Genomic DNA, 19,435 nt, shown 5'->3' with positions numbered 1-19,435 from the left:
TCATTACCTCCCTCAGCATCTGGCGCAGCCCGCTCCTCGTCATCTCCAAACTTGCCATAGTCAAGCTGTTCGTCTTGAATGGAGTCGTCTTCTATCACAATAGTGTCAGGAGCGGGTCCTTTTGCCACGCCAGAGCCGCTAGCAGAGGCAGCATTGCCCGCGCCATCATCGCCGCCACCAGCCCCTTCACACTCGTCAAGTAATTTCTTTAGAGCGCCGAGATCGGGCTGATCAGCAAGCAAGGCTATCTGCAAAGCATAAGGAAAAGTGTGAGTACAAAAAGACTAGGAAAATAAGTCAAGGTAAACTCATTAAGGTTAAAATACCTGCTCAAGGATGGGAATGGGAGTATTCAAATACTTCTCCCCCACCTCGGCCATGTCCGCGCAGACAACGTCGAGCTGATAAGGGTAGTCGGAGGGGTTCTTCTTCAGCATGCTATATTCACAGCCATCCTTAAACCCTTCAGCTCGACCCACCAAGCGCGAGGCAGCGTTGCAATCCATCACAAGGGTCTGAAACTCGTCTGAGTATTTCATCGCATAAGCGCAACGAGTCATACCCTGTGAGACTAGCCATTGGCGATCCTGCGCAATGAAAGAAACAGACGTCTCAAGAGCAGGAATCTGAGAGTTTAACAACTCAACAGTTTCCTTGGTCTGTTTCAGCTCCTCTCTGTCGGACGCTGCTGCCGCCAAGGCCTCTTTCCTTTCCGCTCGCGCAGCATCGAGCGCTTCTTGGCTAGACGCTGCCATCGCCAGGGCTTCATCCTTCTCTGCCCGCACGGCCTCAAGCTCCTTCTTCAGGCGCGCAACCTCACTCTCTAATGAAGATTTGTCAGTGATAGACTGCACAAGCGCTTGGTCACGCGCCTCTGCATCCAGCTCCAAGTCGCGCACTCGCCGCGCATACTTGGCCGCGTCCGCCTCTGCTGCCTGCAGCTTCTCCCGCGCAGCCTGCAGCTCATGCCCGCGCTTCACGAAGGCAGCGTTGGCACTTGCTCGGTTCTCGCTGAGTTCTGCTTGGAGTTTCTCAGCTCTCTCTCGAGCGTCAGAAAGATTCCAAGCAGATACCTTAGCCTCTTGCTTGGCCTCCGCAAGAGCATCACGCACTTTACATAATCATACCGAAGCTCTTGGGAGGCAGCAAAGAACGCTGACCCAGCGAAAAGATGGTCATTGAGCAAGTCCACGCGGGCGCGCTCCTTCTGAAACCTCCTTTCAGCTAGAGGCACGGAGTGAGCCCAGAAGTCTTCACACACCCCCATGGACTGAAATGAGCTATCCTCAGTAATATTCCATCTCGGGCGGTATATGTGATCGGCTTCCTGCAAACACAAAGCAACGTTCTGGTCATCTAAACACTAATATGGAAGTCCGCGCAGCGGAGCAAAACGAACTTATACCTGCGGGGAGCAAGCAGAAAAGTCAGCGCCAGCCCCATGAGAAGACTGCGCCACGAAATCTCGTGGCGCTACAGGGCTTGCGCGGCCGCCATCGGAGTCTTCAAAATGGGCCTCCTCATCTTCCTCTGTAACAGGCCTTTTCTCCTGCGACCTGGAAAAATCAAAACCAGTCTCGCGAGGAGGGCTGCGCGCAGGAGGAGGTGAGGGAGGTCTCGACGCCGCGAGATCAGCGCGTAAAACAGCCTCCTGCTCCTTAGTAATCCCAATGAGGGGAGATTCAGTGCTTGCAGGAGCAGGAGCAGAACCAACGGCGCTGGCGCCGGCGCCAGCAGTGCCGCCAGCAGCTTGTGTGCCAGCTATAATGCCTATGAAAAAACCAACAAAGAGAAATGATTCAAGACTTGATCTAAAAAGAAAAAAGTCAGAAAATAAAAGCGCAATATATACCTTGGCGCACCGCCGTTCGCGAGTTAAACATCGCCATGAAGTCCATTTTCCCCCTTTTTGAGGGCAAAACAGGGGACTTCAAAGCAACCGTCGGCGCAGCCTCGGTACCTTGTTGCGCCTGAGGTTGATCCACCAAGGTCGCCGGCTCTACAAACATTTGAGTGAGCAAAGATTCATTAATAACTCTATCGGAATCACGCTCATAAAACCACAAAGTATAAACAAAGTATACCTGTTGAAGAGGAAACAGCAGGCGCAGCGCCGCTTCCCTTTTCCGCCGCGCGAAGAGAGGAGGTGGCGGCACCATACCTCGTGTGGAAGGAGGACTGCCCACACCTTGAGGCAAAGAAGACAAGGAAACCTTGGAGGTAAACCCCTTGGTTTTCTTAAGTCCCTTCGCCTGAGTAGGAGGATCCTGAGTAACAGGGGCATCATTTTTCTTATGTTTTTTACTGGCCCCTGCGCCAGTTTTCCCTTTAGCTTTACGCTTGAGTTGTGGCACCTCAGCTTCCTCCTCCACCTCTTCTTCCGCGAGCTCCAGCTCATAGTTCTCGAGCGCATCTACAATACGTGCAACAGAAATGTTAACCAAATTTGGTATTCTAAAGGCATAAACATATGTACAAAGGCCTACCAGGCGCATCGCTGTCAAAGCAAAATCCCAAATCAACAGGGATGAACATATCAGCGAAGCGATCGGGGAAGCCAACTTCCCCAGCGCCCAGCGCGACAGAGCCACCCTCCATATGCTCATCATAGGCGGCGTGGACGTACTCCTTGCTTACTGCATAAAACAAAGACAAATGATATCAGCAAAACGAATTATATTCGCGCAGAAATAATGCAATGAGCTAATAACTCACATAATCCATCAACTTGGATAACGGGCTCAGTCGCGCTGTCGGCCCACCTCCTGCTCATGCCAACCCCCACCAGCGCCTCCTCGCAAATATTCTTGGCGGGGGATGGTTCAGCAGTCAACTTATTAACCCATGCGCCAGTTGGGTTCTTAAGAACATTCACATCCGCGGGCGCAGAAGTGATCGCGCGCATGGTCATGCGGATGGGAATCACACCAGCCTTAATATAGAAAAATTTCTCAGACCAGTCATGAAGGTTCTTGAAGGAAACAGTGCAGCACTTGACCTTCTGACTGCGAGGAACGAATGAGAACCAAGAATCTTGGATTTTTGGCTTATAAAAAAATTGAAAGCGCCGAGGGGTTGGCTCCTCGCGCTGAGCTTTGCACATGAACTCAAAATGAGTCATGCGCACAAGTCCAAAAGGATGGACTTGGGATATGTGAATCCCATGAAATTTAAGCAGCGCACCCATAAACCTTGTCATCGGGAGACGAAGGTTGCAGTGAGTGAAAAAATGGCAATATAAGGAGATATAGCCGGTGGGCGGATCTGCCGCCATTTGCCCGGCCGCTGGAAGCATACAGCCATACTCAGGGAGAAAACCCTGAGAGGCGATGAGACTGTCAAAATCAGACTGTCTCAGTTTACAGGGAATCTCATCCCACCTCTTTACTGTCTTGCCCTTCCCCACCTCCTCCGACGAGGCCTCAGCAGCCCGTTTTCCCTTGCCGGTCTTCTTCAAAGTGGACATGACTAATGATTTTACACGGCGTTTGCTTGGGGAGATTGTGGTGTCTGGGTTATCAGACATACAACTGTGAATCAAACAGAGGTTACTTCAAGAACGGAAATCTGGAAGCAAAAGACAAGCTCTTAATCGGAATAAAAATGGAAGGAAAGAAAAAGCTCTGAAATAACAATGAAGATGAAGAATAACAACTCAAAAGGCTTGCTTTTATAGGCCCAGGAGAGAGAGAAACAGGTACTGATCAGAGTTCACGCGCCCCCACTCGCAGGTGCAGGCCAACGCGAGCGCGACACGTGTTCCTGACACTGTGTGAGGGGACATAAAAGGGAACGAAACAGGTACTGATCAGAGTTCACGCGCCCCCACTCGCAGGTGCAAGCCAACGCGAGCGCGACACGTGTTCCTGACACTGTGTGAGGGGACATGAAAGGCAACTGTAGCACCTCGAGCACACGAAAAGTCTGACACATGTCTCCATCTCTGACGCATGTTAGCACCAACCAACCACGTACATGGACGATTCATTTCAACCACAAGGATAGAATTTCGCGCAACGATGAGAAATAAAAAAGGAAAAGACAAAACCCTATTAAAAGAGAACTATTAAGTCTAATATCTATCTTACCTCGCTCGCGCGAGACAAGACACACATTAGACTGGGGGGGCTTGAAGAGGTATGTACCCGCCTTAACATCGAGCGGGGCGGGTCAACCCACAAGATATAGACGAGGCTTGAAATCAAGATATCATGAAGGCACAAAGCCAAAACCTATGCGCACGGCGCATATCACATATGCTCACGCATCACATATGCTCACGCATATCATATATGCTCACGCATCACATATGCTCACGCGTATCACATGCTCGCGCACCATATATGCTCACGCATATCACATCTGCGCGTGGCGCATCTGCGCGTGGCGCATATCGCATGCTCACGCATCATATATGCTCACGCATATCACATCTGCGCGTGGCGCATATTACATATGCTTGCGCATATCACATCTGCGCATGAAACATCTGCGCATGAGAATAAAGAGAAGACTTCGCGCATCCTCAGGATAGGCGCATATCACACGTGCACATAATCAACCTCGTCCTTATCCAAATCAGGATAAGGACAACCTTGATTGTGCTCGTCAGACAACCTTCCAGAAGGTATCCTTTAAGTAATAAGAATATGCTGATGTTGACAGCTGCCAATGAAAGGTGGACAACTCAGCAAAACCCATGTGCTACCACGTGATTGCACATGGGTCAGGTAAAATGCCTGGGTCAGAGAATAATCAATGAAAAAGCACCAGGTGTCCTAAGGACACGTGGCGCAAAGCAACAGGAGGAGGCCAAAAAGGCCCTAATGGGATCTGAGCCCAATCATTGGAAACCCTAACACTATAAATACCACACCACCTCCACAAGGGGAGGTAAGCAAGAAAATACATTCCAATTCCTTACTCACTCTCTGATTATTATTATCTTCTCCTACAATCTCTTATTCTCACACCGGAGGGTTACCCCAAAGAGGACCCCTCTGTCCCTTTCTGAGGGGTAAGTTCACGGTGCTGCTCGTTTTGTAGGTGGAAGAACTCATACTCCGGAGAACCATCGGTGAAATAGCATACTCATACCCGAGGAAAGTTGATCGTCTACCAGTGAGCCGATCCACGTTTCTTCAGGGTGTATGCACAATGTTTCAACAACCCATATGAAGCAATTGTGGAACCCAAGGAGCTGACCGGTACTGTAAAGCCCATAGGCCATAGACAGGTGCTACTCTCCCAACACAACCCAACGTATATAACACTTTGAGCAACCAATACAAATAAAATAAGCCTGATAAAAGGAGAACTGAGTATCACCGACTTTAAAAATTAATATATATAATAACTACAGTTTGTTACCGGTTTTACGACTGGATTATATTTTTGTAACGTAAATTGTATCTTCCCTTGCGACACCATTCTATTAAAACTTAATAATCTGCGATCGTTCATTATATTATAAGTTGTCGTCCAATAAACCTTATTGGATCAATTGAAACTAATTAAGTAGCATGCATGATTGACAAAGCAGAAGCTTTCCAAAATTTCATGGATGCAAATGGTGAATTAAAAAAGTCATCAACTGATGACATAGAAGGGCTGTTAAGTTTATATGAGGCTTCATATATGGGTTCAAGTGAGGAATATGTTTTATCACATGCCAAGGAAATTACTACTAGACATCTAAGTAGTTCAGTTTCACAATTGAGCCCCAAACTTCAAACAAAGGTTCTGGAGTGTTTAAAGCTTCCAAGGCACCTGCGAATGGAAAGGTTAGAAGCAAGAAGATATATTGATGAATATGGTAATGAAGATGATCACATCTCAAGTTTGCTAGAGTTCGCAAAGATTGATTACAATAAGGTCCAATCACTCCTGTTATGCGAGTAGGTTGAGGTAACCAGGTAGTTAGAAAACCTTTTTACCTTCTTTTTATGTTCAATGATATCTAGGTTATCTGATAAGATTTTTATTGTAGATGGTGGGAGCATTTGGGTCTATCTAGTAAGTTGTGTTTTGTCCGAGATCGGCATGTTGAGTGTTTTCTGTGGACTTTTGGACTTTTACCAGAACCGAGTTTCTCAGGTAGCAGGATTGAGATGGCTAAGATCATCGCCATTATGTTGGTTATTGATGATATATATGACACTTATGGCTCCTATGATGATCTATTACTTTTTACCAAAGCAATTCAAAGGTTCTGTTCTCATTAATTAGTTTCCTAACTAAAATGTTAGATTGAATTGAAACTTACCTTTTATTTCAACAGATGGGATTTGAATGAGACGGAACAACTTCCTGAATACATGAAAATATGCTACGAAGCTTTGTATAATACAAACAACGAGATTTGTGACAAAGTTCTAAGAGAACGAGGGTTGAGGGCCCAACCATTTCTATGCAAGACGGTAATTTCTTTTATTTTTGATTACATATAAATGAGCGTGTTTTACTGTTTGTTCTTTTATGTTTTAGTGGATTGACATGGTGGAAGCTTACATGATGGAGGTGGAATGGGTGAAAAGTGGTAAAACACCAACACTTAAAGAGTATATAGAGAATGGGGTTACAACTTCAGGGACATATATGGCAATGGTGCATCTTGTCTTTCTCATATCAAACATGATTACAACGGAAAATACTCAACATCTTCTTGATCCATACCCAAATTTTTTTACTTTGGCTGGAACCATTCTTCGTTTGTGGGATGACTTAGGAACCGTTAAGGTATTACACACAAAATAAGAATGAAATGATATTTAATGTATGACATATTAAATGTCAATGTTTGTTTTGAAATAAAGATGTCAATATTTTAATGCACAGGAGGAACAAGAAAGAGGGGATGTAGTAACAAGCATACATTTACTAATGAAAGAGAAAAACATAGCATGTGAAGAAGAGGGAAGGAAAGAAATACTGCATATGATTACTGAGCTATGGAATGATCTGAATGGCGATCTAGCATCTCCTGATGCCATGCTCTTGCCAATGATTAAAGTTGTGTTGAACATGTCAAGAGCTTGCCACGCTGTTTATCAACACCATGATAAGAGTTATTTATCTAATGTAGAAAATCATGTAAAATCTTTGTTCTACATTCCTGTTGCTACCTAGTTCCGGAACATCAGGATGTTAGACAGATTAAAGTAAGGATATGATTATTTTATAATGGTTATTAGTATCAGGTAGTTTGTGTAACAACTCATATTTTTCATCTATTATATTAATATACATGGCAGGCCCGTTTTCATGATCGGATAATTTATTCATTAAAATATCACATTTGTCGAGTTCTTATTTATCATATATATATATATATATATATATATATTGGTTTGATTTCTTTTGAGAACCACTTTGAGTTTTAAGAACTCGAAAGAACTCAACGTAACAATTTTTTTTTAATTTGTTTTTACACATATGTGATACGTAAGTGTAAGTAACGTAAAAAAATTACAGTATTTTTTACACACCGAATCGATTTATTACACATGTGTAACTAACATTTAAACTTGTGTAATCATCAAAAATATTTATTTTCTCTCCTGATTAATTTTTTAATTAGATTTATTATCAGCCACGTATTTCTTACTCATTTAATTAAATGTGTGGTCCATATTAAGTTCTTAAAGTTCTTACAACTCATCAATGTTCTCAAAATATCCCTCCCCTATATATATATATATATATATATAGGGAAATGATCATGAAAGAACTCCATGTTAGGGAGAGAACCAGAGAACTCCTAAGTAGAAGGTTATTTTTGTAAAATGCTCCACTAGATAACAACATGCGTCTTCATCCCCTGTATGACATTTTCTCTTTGCAATGGACTTTCCCCAAACACCTTCAGATCGTGAATCAACGCAACTTGATGATTAAGAACCTAAATCATTGAATATATTGTATATCAATCTTCTAATTGTGCGTAGTTAAGCATATATGGTCGTTAATCGTATCTTCAGCCTTGATTTCAACCATTGAACATTACAATTGAAGGTATCTTTGATCTCAGGCTTCTATTTTTCCTTAATCATACATGTTTTAGCTGATTTTCATCGTTTACCTATTAAATTGATTACATATCGTTGTATTTGCAAGTTCTATATTCAGTTATTATACTCTAATTTCAGAGTTTGGTGATTCTAGGTAAAAAAGGGAAATTATTTGCATATTATATGTAAAAAACAAACAATATTTGCAGATTATATGTCAAAAAAGACTATTACTCAACGAAAAAAACATTATTTTGTTTTCTTTATGTATTGATTTGAAAGTTTATTTGATTAATAACGAGTTAATACATTATTAGGATATAAATGAGAATTACAAATGGGTAACATTGTGTCATACAAAATGTTGCATATGTGTAAAAGTGTTAAATATTTGTACACATGAAGATTTAGTAATTATTGAATATGCGTATTGCTTGAGGCACCCAATCTAAACAAACAACATTCAACTAAAGTTACATGATTGGAATCGACATGGCATTGTAGTATATTTTCCCGCATGACCACTTAAATGTGAAGTTATTTGCATCTACAATCACTTTTTGAGATAATAACTTTAATCTTTAAATATTACAAGACAATTTTCGGTATATGATGATATATTTAGTATGTGAACTACAATAGGTTAGAACACAAATGTGCAGGGTCCTGAAGTTCATTGCATGTGACTCACATGGATTTTTTGACTCTGTGCATATTCTCCCATCTTCCTTACACCATTACCTCTAATTCAATATAATTAGCATCTTCATTAGAATTTGAGATTATTAATTGTCCTCAGTTTGCTTAAAATATTTACAATAATATAAATGACTAAGTGGCATTTCACTAATACAAGATCATTTGCATTTTGTCTCTAACAAGATTACAAATGAAATGATTCATTGTTTACCTTGTTATAGCTTGTTAAAACTTGAAGGACTGACCCCTTAAAATTATGTAATCTTGAAATACAACTGTGGATGAAGTTAGTGTTAACCTATTCTACCATCACTTTACCTTATCAATAATTTGCTTTAGGTTTATTTTCATTGTTTAATCCGACATTATTAACTTTTCTGATTCTAACTGTGTGTTTTGCGTTTGTGTATTAGGCTGTACTACATCTTTGCATATGTGGATATATACTCAACGGTATTAGATACTCGAAAACTGAATATTATCAGCAACGGTGTGTTATACCGCATAATTCTCAAGAAAAGGTATGTGTTCTTACCTTTAAGGATGAACTTAAATCTCCTACCACCCTGTCACACATTGTTTGTTATTTGGTTAGAATGCTAATATTACATTACAGTTTACAATAACTCTACACAGGTTAAGCGAGATCTAGTGGGCTGCTTTCATCTTACTTTGTGTGGGTTTCACAACAACACAACTTAATCCTTCGTGTGTTCTTTTCATCCTTTTCCTTTATAAAACACACGGATCGAAAAAGCAATTTACTCCTTTAAAAATGATGGCTTTTTACCGGGAGTTTGGGTGCTCTAGACATTTTTACTTGTGAATTTTGATTCATAGCTAACCAAAACACTTTTTAAATGTACATTATTCCATGGTGTTAAACTAGATGTACACAAACTTGTTGGTTTTATTTATTTATTAATTTTTTTAAGAATCGATCAAGGTACCTTAAGAACCGGGTAAAGATGGAACTGGTTCACGGTAGGTTCAGGTTTTTGACTTGGTTTTGGCCGATTTTTTTATCGAGTTTTGGTCGGTTCAGTTGTGGCTTTTGAACGAGTAAAGGTGGAACCGGTGCCAGTGATTTTGGTTTCGATTCCATTTTCTCTAAGGAACTGAACCAACGGTTTAGGAAGTGTCAGATCTGTTTCAGGGACTTGGATCCGGGATTTTTTGCACATCTAGGCTCTAGGTTACACTCAACACCTATTTCGGATACAAATGGGTTTCAATTTTTAAATATGAAAAAGTGGGCTGATGAAAATATCTAGCTGCATCTATTTATTTGATTGGAGGAGCAACAAATTTGTATCGCCCAAATTTTTGTTGAAGCTGTAAGCATGTAAGGGAAAAATGTGGGCCTAACAACAGTATTACATACGTGCAATACTTGGTATTAAACAACATTGCACATATTTAATACTCAAAACTCGGTATTAGATATATGTAATATTCTATATTACTCTTATTTGACAATGTAATACTATATATTAGGGTATTTCTTTACTGCTATTATTACAAATATGTAATACTAACAGTATTACACATATGCAATACTAACAATATTACACATATGTAATACTCTATATGACACGTTATTACCCATTTGTAATACTTAGTTATCTCTTAATAATCAATTAACTCATGATTAATTAATTAATTTTCGAGTTTATGATCTAATAATTGTTTTTTGTTATGTTTTCTTTCATAGTCTTATGCTACTTGACTATAGTGGAACATGTAATGGGTTGTTAGATGAACTTGTAATAGTGGGCTCATGAATGGTGTTATAGCAGCAAGTGGATGTATCAGGCTTGGTAGCCAAATTGACTTTAATTAATCAGGATCTAGTTCCTATTTGTCCATACTATTGTCTTAATTACCATATTATAACAGTATATTATATGCATAGACATCATTGCTTGCTCTAAATAAACGTTGATCATGCATTGGATTCTTAAGTTTTGGACAAAGTAAAACTTAAGCATAAGGGAATATATATTTGAAGATACAAAGTGGGGGATAATTTTTTCCGAAACATACGTACATAGAAATCAGTCATCCGAGTAAACATATTAACCTATATATTGGCACCCCATAATGTAAATTTATATTTTTGTATGATATATATGTGATGCATATTTGTACTATGTACACGTATCACGTGCATTTATGAACATATGATACGATTTTTAACCATAATAGACAGCTGCAACTTTCATACATCGATTACCAACATCACGTAAGTATATTATAACATTCATATTCAAATTTAATCACATGCTCTAACAATGGATGCACAAATTTCATCAACACAAAAATAATATAAATTACTAAAAATACATCCTTTTAACTAGTCCCATTGTTGGATTTTTCTATTGCGATGTTTTCTTACATATTATATCACATGTTGCTTGCATATGTTTACTAAAGAAAGCAAAATACTCATGACATAGAATATTCAAATAAGATTTAATTGTTCAATCTTTCCAATAACTTCACCGATGAAACCACACTCACAAGCATCATTCCATATGCCTCACATCATACACACCACATTATGTGAAAATGACATTTTCCTGTCAAAACAAAAGTAATGCATATGTGCAATACATCAGACAATAACATTGTATACGTAATACAATATAGTTTATATGCATTTAGTAATAAATAACTACATATATGTACTACAATACCTTGGAACAATCCATATGCCTCATAACAATCACCATGCATGCATATGTGAAGATGTCATTTGCCTATTGAACAAAAGTAATGCATATATGTCATACATCAGACAATAGCATTGCATATATGTAATATAACACAGTCCATATGAATTTAGTAGCTGATAAGTGCATATATGAAATACAATACCTTGAAACATTCCATACGTCTTTTAGCAAACACACCACAATCTTGAAGTTGTCAATTGCCTATTCAAACAAAAGTAATGCATATATGTAATACAACAAACTATATATGTAGGTAATAGATTAGTGTTGCATATACGTATAATAGATGACTACTGCATATATGTAATACAATAGACTGCATATGCACGTAACATTCAAGTGATGCATCTATGTAATACAACATACAACATATGAATTTAATAGACACGCACTGTATACATGTATTAAAATAGAGTACATATGCATATTATAGATAAGTGCTATACATATGTAATATAATCGACTGTATATTTACTTTGATAGATAAGTGATGCATTGCACTTCATATATGTAATACTTAACAAATCATGTAAATATGACCAAAGGATGTTGATAATGCATAAAAATAGATGTGATTGGGTTCGTGTATTCCCATTGTCCAACGATGCATATTGAGACCATACATTAGTTCTAGTACCCAATTCCGCTCTCTCACAAGCAATACATCGAACACTTGGTGTGCAAACTTAAAAAATAGAAGACTTAACTTGGACAGTTAATAACCAACCATCCCATTGTGTTTTGACAACATGTTAACAATCATGTTACTTAATAAATAGTTTTCATCTCTAATTAGTGTCACAATAGCCTCTGTTTGTTCTTGATTGTAGGTTCCCTGGACGGATCGCACGAGATATCTCGGTCTACTCAGGTGCGGAATCCCTGCGTAGATCGTTACGAGTATAGAACACGAGTCACACGAACACACGAAACACGAACACACGTTATATATTATAACTCAAACACGTGATGTAATATCACTGTTACAGACTCTCGTCCTCACGTTACAATGAACTCGAACAACTGACACGAACTTAAACGACTATGAACCAAGCCGTAACCTAGGACTATAAATACACGACAACTTCGCCTGGCATGTTCAGGCGAAGTTGTCCATAACTTCGCTTGACTAACAAGTTCGCCTGTTAAGCGAACTTGTCAGTAACTTCGCTTAAACATACAAAACATAATTAAACATTACAGACTCGATTACAGACACTAGACTATGAACTACTGGCATTATGCACCAACAGACTCCCCCTTGGCAGTAGCTTCATATCTTGATCTTTAAGCACTTGTCTTGTAATCTTCAATCTTGTATCTTCACGCATGCACTCCTTCTCTAACACAAACTGACACAACTCTTTGATACTTCCTCGCTTCGTCCTTCCAAGCAGGAATATAAAAGATTTTCTTCTCATTAAGCACCTTCAGATCAGCTTGCGATAAGTTTACCAAATGCATCGGATCGTAAACTCTTAGGAGCTCTTGTTCATCCTCGTCTTCCATCACCGCCTCTGCTGTCTCACAATCCACATACCACCACTTTAGGTCTTTAAGCACATCCTTGGGCATTAGCTTCATCGGTACTTCTTTAAGGCACCGGATCGGTTTATACTTCATGACCATCCAAGGTTTTCCATCAGCTCTCAAACCTCTATCCTTGTCTTCAACAAGTTTTCCCTTCTGCGATTTCAACAGCTCAAACTTCTTTTCTTTTATACTCTCTCTCCATACAATTTTCTCAATGACTCTAGCCATATTATCGTCATTTCGATTGATTAACCCCAATCTGGCTAAGTCTTTCACTTCACATTCCGGCAGTGTATTCAACGACCTTAACATTCTCTTAAAATACTGAACGCCGTCATATCGTTTAATCACAAAGAGCTTCAACTGCTCATCATAGATCCAGCAAATAATCCCTATCTTCGCTTCAGCATAGCCTTTAATATTGTAACTCTTCTTAAACATTGTAGGGACCGCTGGTTTCTTCGTTTTGACGAACCACTGAGCATAGCCTTCCTTCCACCTAGGCTGCTCTTCCCATTCAGTCTCATCATTTTCCATCTCATTACCCATATCGGCTTTCTCAATATCTGGGATCTCGTGTTCAACATTTTCTTCTACTATTTCACCTTCTTCAATCACAATCTGTGCGCCAATCTTCTCAATCTCCTCAATAGGCAGCACATCATCATCAAGCATATCATCATCTAATTCTTTCAAAGCATCAATCACATCATCTTCATCATCAACCATCACCACCTCATCACCACCAACTGCACCTGCAGACTCCCCCTGAGCTGTGGAAGTCCCAAGAGCTTGAGTTGTTCTTGGCAACTCACCACCTGCACCTTTCGATGCATTGGGATCATCGTTTCTATCATTTCTCTTCTTTGTCCTTAACTCGTCGCCTCTACAGCTTGTCTCCCCCTGAGATGCCAAGAACTCCTTCATAGCATCTATAATTCGCCCATGTTCAACCAGGAGGGACGACTGTAGTTGATTCTCTACTACAAGGCGCTGAATAGCCTGGGTCTGGATAAAGTTTATCCTCGATTGCTCTGCCACGACCCGTTCAAGTGCAGCTATTCTCTCCGAGTCTGAGAGGGAGTCTGAGAGGGTTGCATCGAAATCAAACCTCATGTTAGATGTGTCTTGAGTATACTCAGCAGAGATCTCGAATGTAACCGGGACATCAGAAGCAGTTGTGGACGTAACCGCAGGTGGTATCGTGACCGACAACCCTGCAGTTGCAACGACTGTCGACTCTACAAATTGTGCCACCACCTCTGAAGGAGTAAGCGTTGGAGGTGGTAAAGACACAATCTCCGGAGTCGTCATCTGGATAGTAGTGATTGGGATGCCGACAACTGATGTAGCCACCACGGGAACTTCCGCGGCGCTTAAACTTGTAACCTGTACAGATGTAGGAACAATCGACATACCTGACAGTGCGGATGGAGCGAAACGTACAACTCTTGAAGTCTCTCCAGCTCCCATACCTGCACCTGTCCTTTCCCGTCTTGAACGTCTAATCAACTTGTGAATATCCTCTTCTTCTTCTTCTGACTCAGTATCATCCACTGTCCTCTTTCTCTTCCCTAACGTCCTTTCTCGTGTCACCAACATCCTTCTCGCCTCATCCATAACATCATCAAGATCTGAGTCAGCCACCATCGTAGCTGCTCTAGTAACATTCACTTCCCGAACCTGTGCAGCAGAGACCTGCACCTCTTTTTGCGGATCAAACCGGTCCATGTCGAAGAATCCTTGGCCACCAAATGCAGCATCAAGGTCTACATCCTCCTCAGCCGACACAACAGGCACAGCAGGTACATCTCGAGGTGCTCCTACCTGTCGTGGTTGAGGGTCTCTGAACTCATCCCCACGAGCTGGCACATACCCCGGGTTTATTAAGTACCCAAAGAGTGGAGTATGCCTTGGACGCAGTTCAGGCTTGCTCCTCGCACTGGATGTTCGGCATTGAGCGAAGATACGTTTGCTCACATTCTCCACGTATCGTATTGGACGTCGTTGAGGCAACGTGGGAGCAACATGATTCAAGATCATCTGAATGAATCTTGGATACATGATGAACCTCTCACGGGCCATCGCTCTCCTCTGTCTATCGATCTCATAAAAGACCATCTGACTAAAGCTATAACGTTTGTTATAAGTCAGAGTAGTCATTGCGGACTGCATGGTCGCACCCATCCCGTCAGTGCCCGCCTTCCTCCCTGACATGCAGACAATCATTACGTGCATGAGGAAGCGCCACTGATCGAGTAGGAAACCCTTCCTCCTCTGAGTATCACCTAATGGACCAGAATAGCCCATTCGGAGAAACGCTCCATCACGGAACAGAGCCACAAACTCTGTAGGGTCATCCCTACTCTGTAGGACCAGAATAGCCCATTCGGAGAAACGCTCCATCACGGAACGGAGCCACAAACTCTGTAGTCTCCAAACTTAAAACATAGACCGATATGCCAAAACGTGTACCAACAATGTCAGGCCTGGATGCAGTCGGATACATCAATGAACCAAGTTTGGCTCTGTACTCATGTTGATATACTGACTCCCCCTTTTCATCAGCTACCATATTTTCATGTGTATCCATAGGAGTTTTAACAGCCTTCACATCATTGTACTTGAATTTGATCAAGATTTCCTTCACATACTTGAATTGGTTAATTAACATTCCATCATGTTTTCTGTTGAACTCGCAACCCAAGGAAAAAGTTCATCTCTCCCATTGAACTCATGCTGTATTTGGACTTCATTACCTCTTCAAACTCCTTACACATGGCTTCATCAGTTGATCCAAAGATGATGTCATCTACATAGACTTCAAGTAGAAGCAAATTTCTTCCCGTCCTTTTGTAGAACAAGGTCTTGTCAATGGCTCCTTTGCAGAAACCATTAGCAAGTAGATGATTAGACAACTCATCATACCAAGCTCTAGGTGCTTGATGCAATCTATAAAGGGCTTTGCTAAGCTTATACACCCTATTAGGATAATCTGGGTTCTTAAAACCTGGTGTTTGAGTGACATACACCTCCTCATATATCTTGTCATTTAAGAATGCAGATTTGACATCCAACTGATATGCTTTTATGTGCTTTGATGCTGCATATGTCAGAAGAATTCTTATGGCTTTCAGTCTAACCACAGGTGCAAACACTTCTTCAAAATCTATTCCTTCTTCTTGTAAACATCCAAATGATACAAGTCTTGCTTTATTCTTCATCACAATGCCTCTTTCATCCCTCTTGTTTCTGAATACCCATTTGGTACCTATTGCATATTTCCCTCTTTGCTTATTAACAAGTTCTCATACATGTAGATCTCTAAACTAAGCCAATTCTTCCTGCATAACTTCCACCAAGTTGTTTTCTTTGAAGGCTTGTTCAATGTTGTTTGGTTCAACTAGGGACATAAAACAGAACAATAAGCAGATGTTAGCAAGTTTCAGATTCACTTATGGTCACTCCTTCATGTAAATCTCCATTGTTCTCAAGAGGATAATTCCTTTGTGTAGCAGTTGTTTGAATAATAGTACATGTGGTGACTTTGGGATCAAGGTTGGAAGTGTTCAACTCTAGTTCTTCAATTGTTTGAGCTTAATTTGATGAGGTAGAAGGATTTTCCTCATTGAACAAAGGTTCAAACATAGTGGCATGAACATCTCCTTCATTTTCTATATGAATAGGAGCTTCAATGGTTACAACAAGGGTTTCTTTAGAATTGTCATCTTCCTCAACAGCAACTTCAGCTTCATCAGCCTTTTTCTTCACAAAATTAAACCCATTTCCATCATTAGCAATTTTGGACCACAGTTTGTCCAAATCTAGTTTCATCAAATCTAGTTTCATTTAAGTTGTTGCTTCAGGAAAGCTTGTTTGGTATGCACTTGATTAATGTCTTCAAGGTAAATTTTTAATGACTTGGTGAGCTTCTTAATATCAAATAACCAACTTGGACCTTCAACAGTATTGAACTGGTTTTCTCATTGAACACTATGTCAGATGACTCAATCACACTAAGATAACCTTTCACATATATTCTACAACCCTTTGCTTGTGAAGAGTATCAAACAAAGAAGCATTCAAAAGATTTGGCTTTAAACTTGTTAAAATAGTCTTTAGTATTTAACAAAGAACACTTGCACCCAAAAGTCTTAAAGAACTTGATATAGGTATTTCTATTGAACAAAATTTCATAAGGAGTTTTGTTACGGCTTTTATTGAGGAGCGCCCTCTTTTGAACATAACAAGTTGTTCTGTTTCTTATTCTGCAAAGAGATAGGTAGATAGGCATCTGCAATCATGGCCCTTGCAACTTCAATAAGTGTTTTATTTTTTTTTTCTGCAACACCACTTTGTTCTGGATTCTAGGGCACTAAATTGTTGTTATATTCCTTTTGCATTAAAAAATTCATACATCACCCCATTCTAGAACTCTGTGAGATTGCCACCCTTAACACCTTAATTCTTTTGTCCAATTCATTTTCCATTCTAGTTACACATCCCTTGATCAACTCAGCAGCTTCATCCTTAGTTGAGAGAAAATGTACCCATGTAAATCTTGAGAAATCATCAATGATAACAAGACAAAATCTCTTCTTGACAATACCTGGAACACTCATAGTTCCAAAAAGATCCATATGAAGCATTTGAAGCACTTTATCAATTGAGTTCACCAACTTTGTCTTATTTGATGATTTGTGTTATTTTCCATTAATGCATGAGGAACATTTTTCATCTACCTTGAACTCCCTTGTGGGTAAACCAGTTACATGTTCACCTTTCACAAGTTTGTTCATGTTCTTTAGATTAACATGACACAATTTCCTATGCAACAGTTTTGTTTCATTATTAGCGACTTTAGAAACAAAGAATGTACCACCTCTAGAAATAACATATTTCATTCTTAGCTCATAAAAGTTTCCATTTCTAGGAGCCATCATCATAATCATGTCAGGAGGAATGAAAAATTCTTGTTTCAAAATAAAGCAGTGTGTATCATCAAACTCAAATACATTCATTAATAGGTAATAAACGAGCTAAGCCCCAGCTTGAAAAAACAACTCACGAGTCAAGCTTGAGCTTTAACAAAATACTCGAAACTGTCAATCTCAAGCTCTACCTCTCGTAAGTCAAAACGAGTTAAGCTTGGGCTCGGCCCATTTACACCCCTAATCACACTAACTGCCAAAATGAGCATTAGTGTTCGAACTTATTTATGGTATTAATTATTTTGTATATATCATAGTAATGATATTTACCATCATTTAGTTTTTATGACAATGTATCCTTTTATTTTTGTTACTATGTAGAAAGTAATCATTAGGAAATAAGAAGGCATTGGAAACACTAGTAAGAATGAACATTTTAAGTGGACAGAGATGATGGATGATGCATTCATTCAAGATATAATAACACAAAAAAGATAAGGGCAATAGGATAAACAAGACATTTACCTCACAAGTATACACTAATATGATTGAGGTGCTAACTACATAGCTTCAAATGCATTTTACCAAAAATCACTTGAAGCATCATTTAAAAACATTGAAAGACCATTTTTCTCAATGGTATGATACGTTTTAAGGAACTTCATTGAGTGGTTTCTAACGGAATTATGAGATTCAACTAATTGAGGAAGAGGACAAAGTATGATAAATGTAGTAAGAATTTTAAGCATTTTCTTAAATAGTTACATAGTCGATCATAATACTTATTATCTTAATTTTGTTAAAACGTCAAAGCTCGATGCTGTAATGTTGAAGATGAAAAGAGTGGCAAACTACAATGAAATGCTAGACTATTTGAAAGGGAAATGACATCCAGCGCACATGTTGAAACCGCAAACAAAGAAATGCCCAATTGTTGAAGAAAAACTACAATAAAGTAGAAACATTTGTTGAATTGTAGGACTTACTAGCTTGAGAACCAATACAATTTCTCCACCTGAGCCTTCTTCAAATGCAAACAAATTGTAAAGAAAAAAAAAGAAAACTACAACAAGAAGATGAAGTGTTTAACTCGAAGATTGTGAATTTCCTTGACAATGTGGCTAATGTGGTTTCTCCCCATGAAATACGGAACAATTTAATTTATTTGGCTAACAATCAAGCAAAAAAAAGGACATTATTTATTTGTCCTCATCATATGCATGTGGGTATACTGAAAGATATGATAAAAGACGGTAAGTAAGCGAGTTCAGGAAATGGTGGCATTGTTAGTAGTTTTTTGTTATGAATTTGATGTTGTTTTTACTAGATATCTTTAAATGTTGTCTGTTTTTGGTAATTGTTGCTAGGCTGTCGCTATCTAGTAAAAAAATAATTAAATCAAGTTCCTAATCACCTAAGAAAGCTAGGGTAAGTAGGGTGTCGACACGAGTAATATGTGGTCAGTGTACCGTTCAACCAATTTCTAATATTATGAAGTGAATGTCAAAAGTGTTGATCACACTAG

General features: G+C 39.5%; 1 protein-coding gene across 1 annotated transcript; it reads left to right on the top strand.

The window, feature by feature from the left end:
* The first annotated feature begins 5,526 nt into the window (after positions 1–5,526).
* On the top strand, positions 5,527–7,128 carry LOC143542931 (putative monoterpene synthase 8). Its single transcript, XM_077035388.1, has 5 exons — positions 5,527–5,897; positions 5,990–6,208; positions 6,281–6,419; positions 6,487–6,738; positions 6,838–7,128. Exons 1-5 carry the CDS (start codon positions 5,527–5,529, stop codon positions 7,126–7,128), a joined length of 1,272 nt encoding a protein of 423 aa, XP_076891503.1.
* The last annotated feature ends 12,307 nt before the right edge of the window (positions 7,129–19,435 follow it).

The sequence above is a fragment of the Bidens hawaiensis genome, unplaced genomic scaffold (genome assembly GCF_021521415.1).
Source record: "Bidens hawaiensis isolate Kalapana, Puna unplaced genomic scaffold, B.hawaiensis_p1.1 tig00013005_1, whole genome shotgun sequence".
NCBI classification, from domain to species: domain Eukaryota; kingdom Viridiplantae; phylum Streptophyta; class Magnoliopsida; order Asterales; family Asteraceae; genus Bidens; species Bidens hawaiensis.
Note: the sequence above shows the minus strand (reverse complement) of the source record. Positions and strands in the feature narration are given on the sequence as shown.

What these genes read in the sequence shown, in the direction of transcription:
- LOC143542931 (XM_077035388.1), top strand. Translation starts at nt 5,527, where the DNA reads ATGATTGACAAAGCAGAAGCTTTCCAAAATTTCATGGATGCAAATGGT. An exon ending in TTTACCAAAGCAATTCAAAG is followed by an intron (nt 6,209 to 6,280) that starts GTTCTGTTCTCA and finishes TTATTTCAACAG; the next exon opens with ATGGGATTTGAATGAGACGG. An exon ending in AACCATTTCTATGCAAGACG is followed by an intron (nt 6,420 to 6,486) that starts GTAATTTCTTTT and finishes TTTATGTTTTAG; the next exon opens with TGGATTGACATGGTGGAAGC.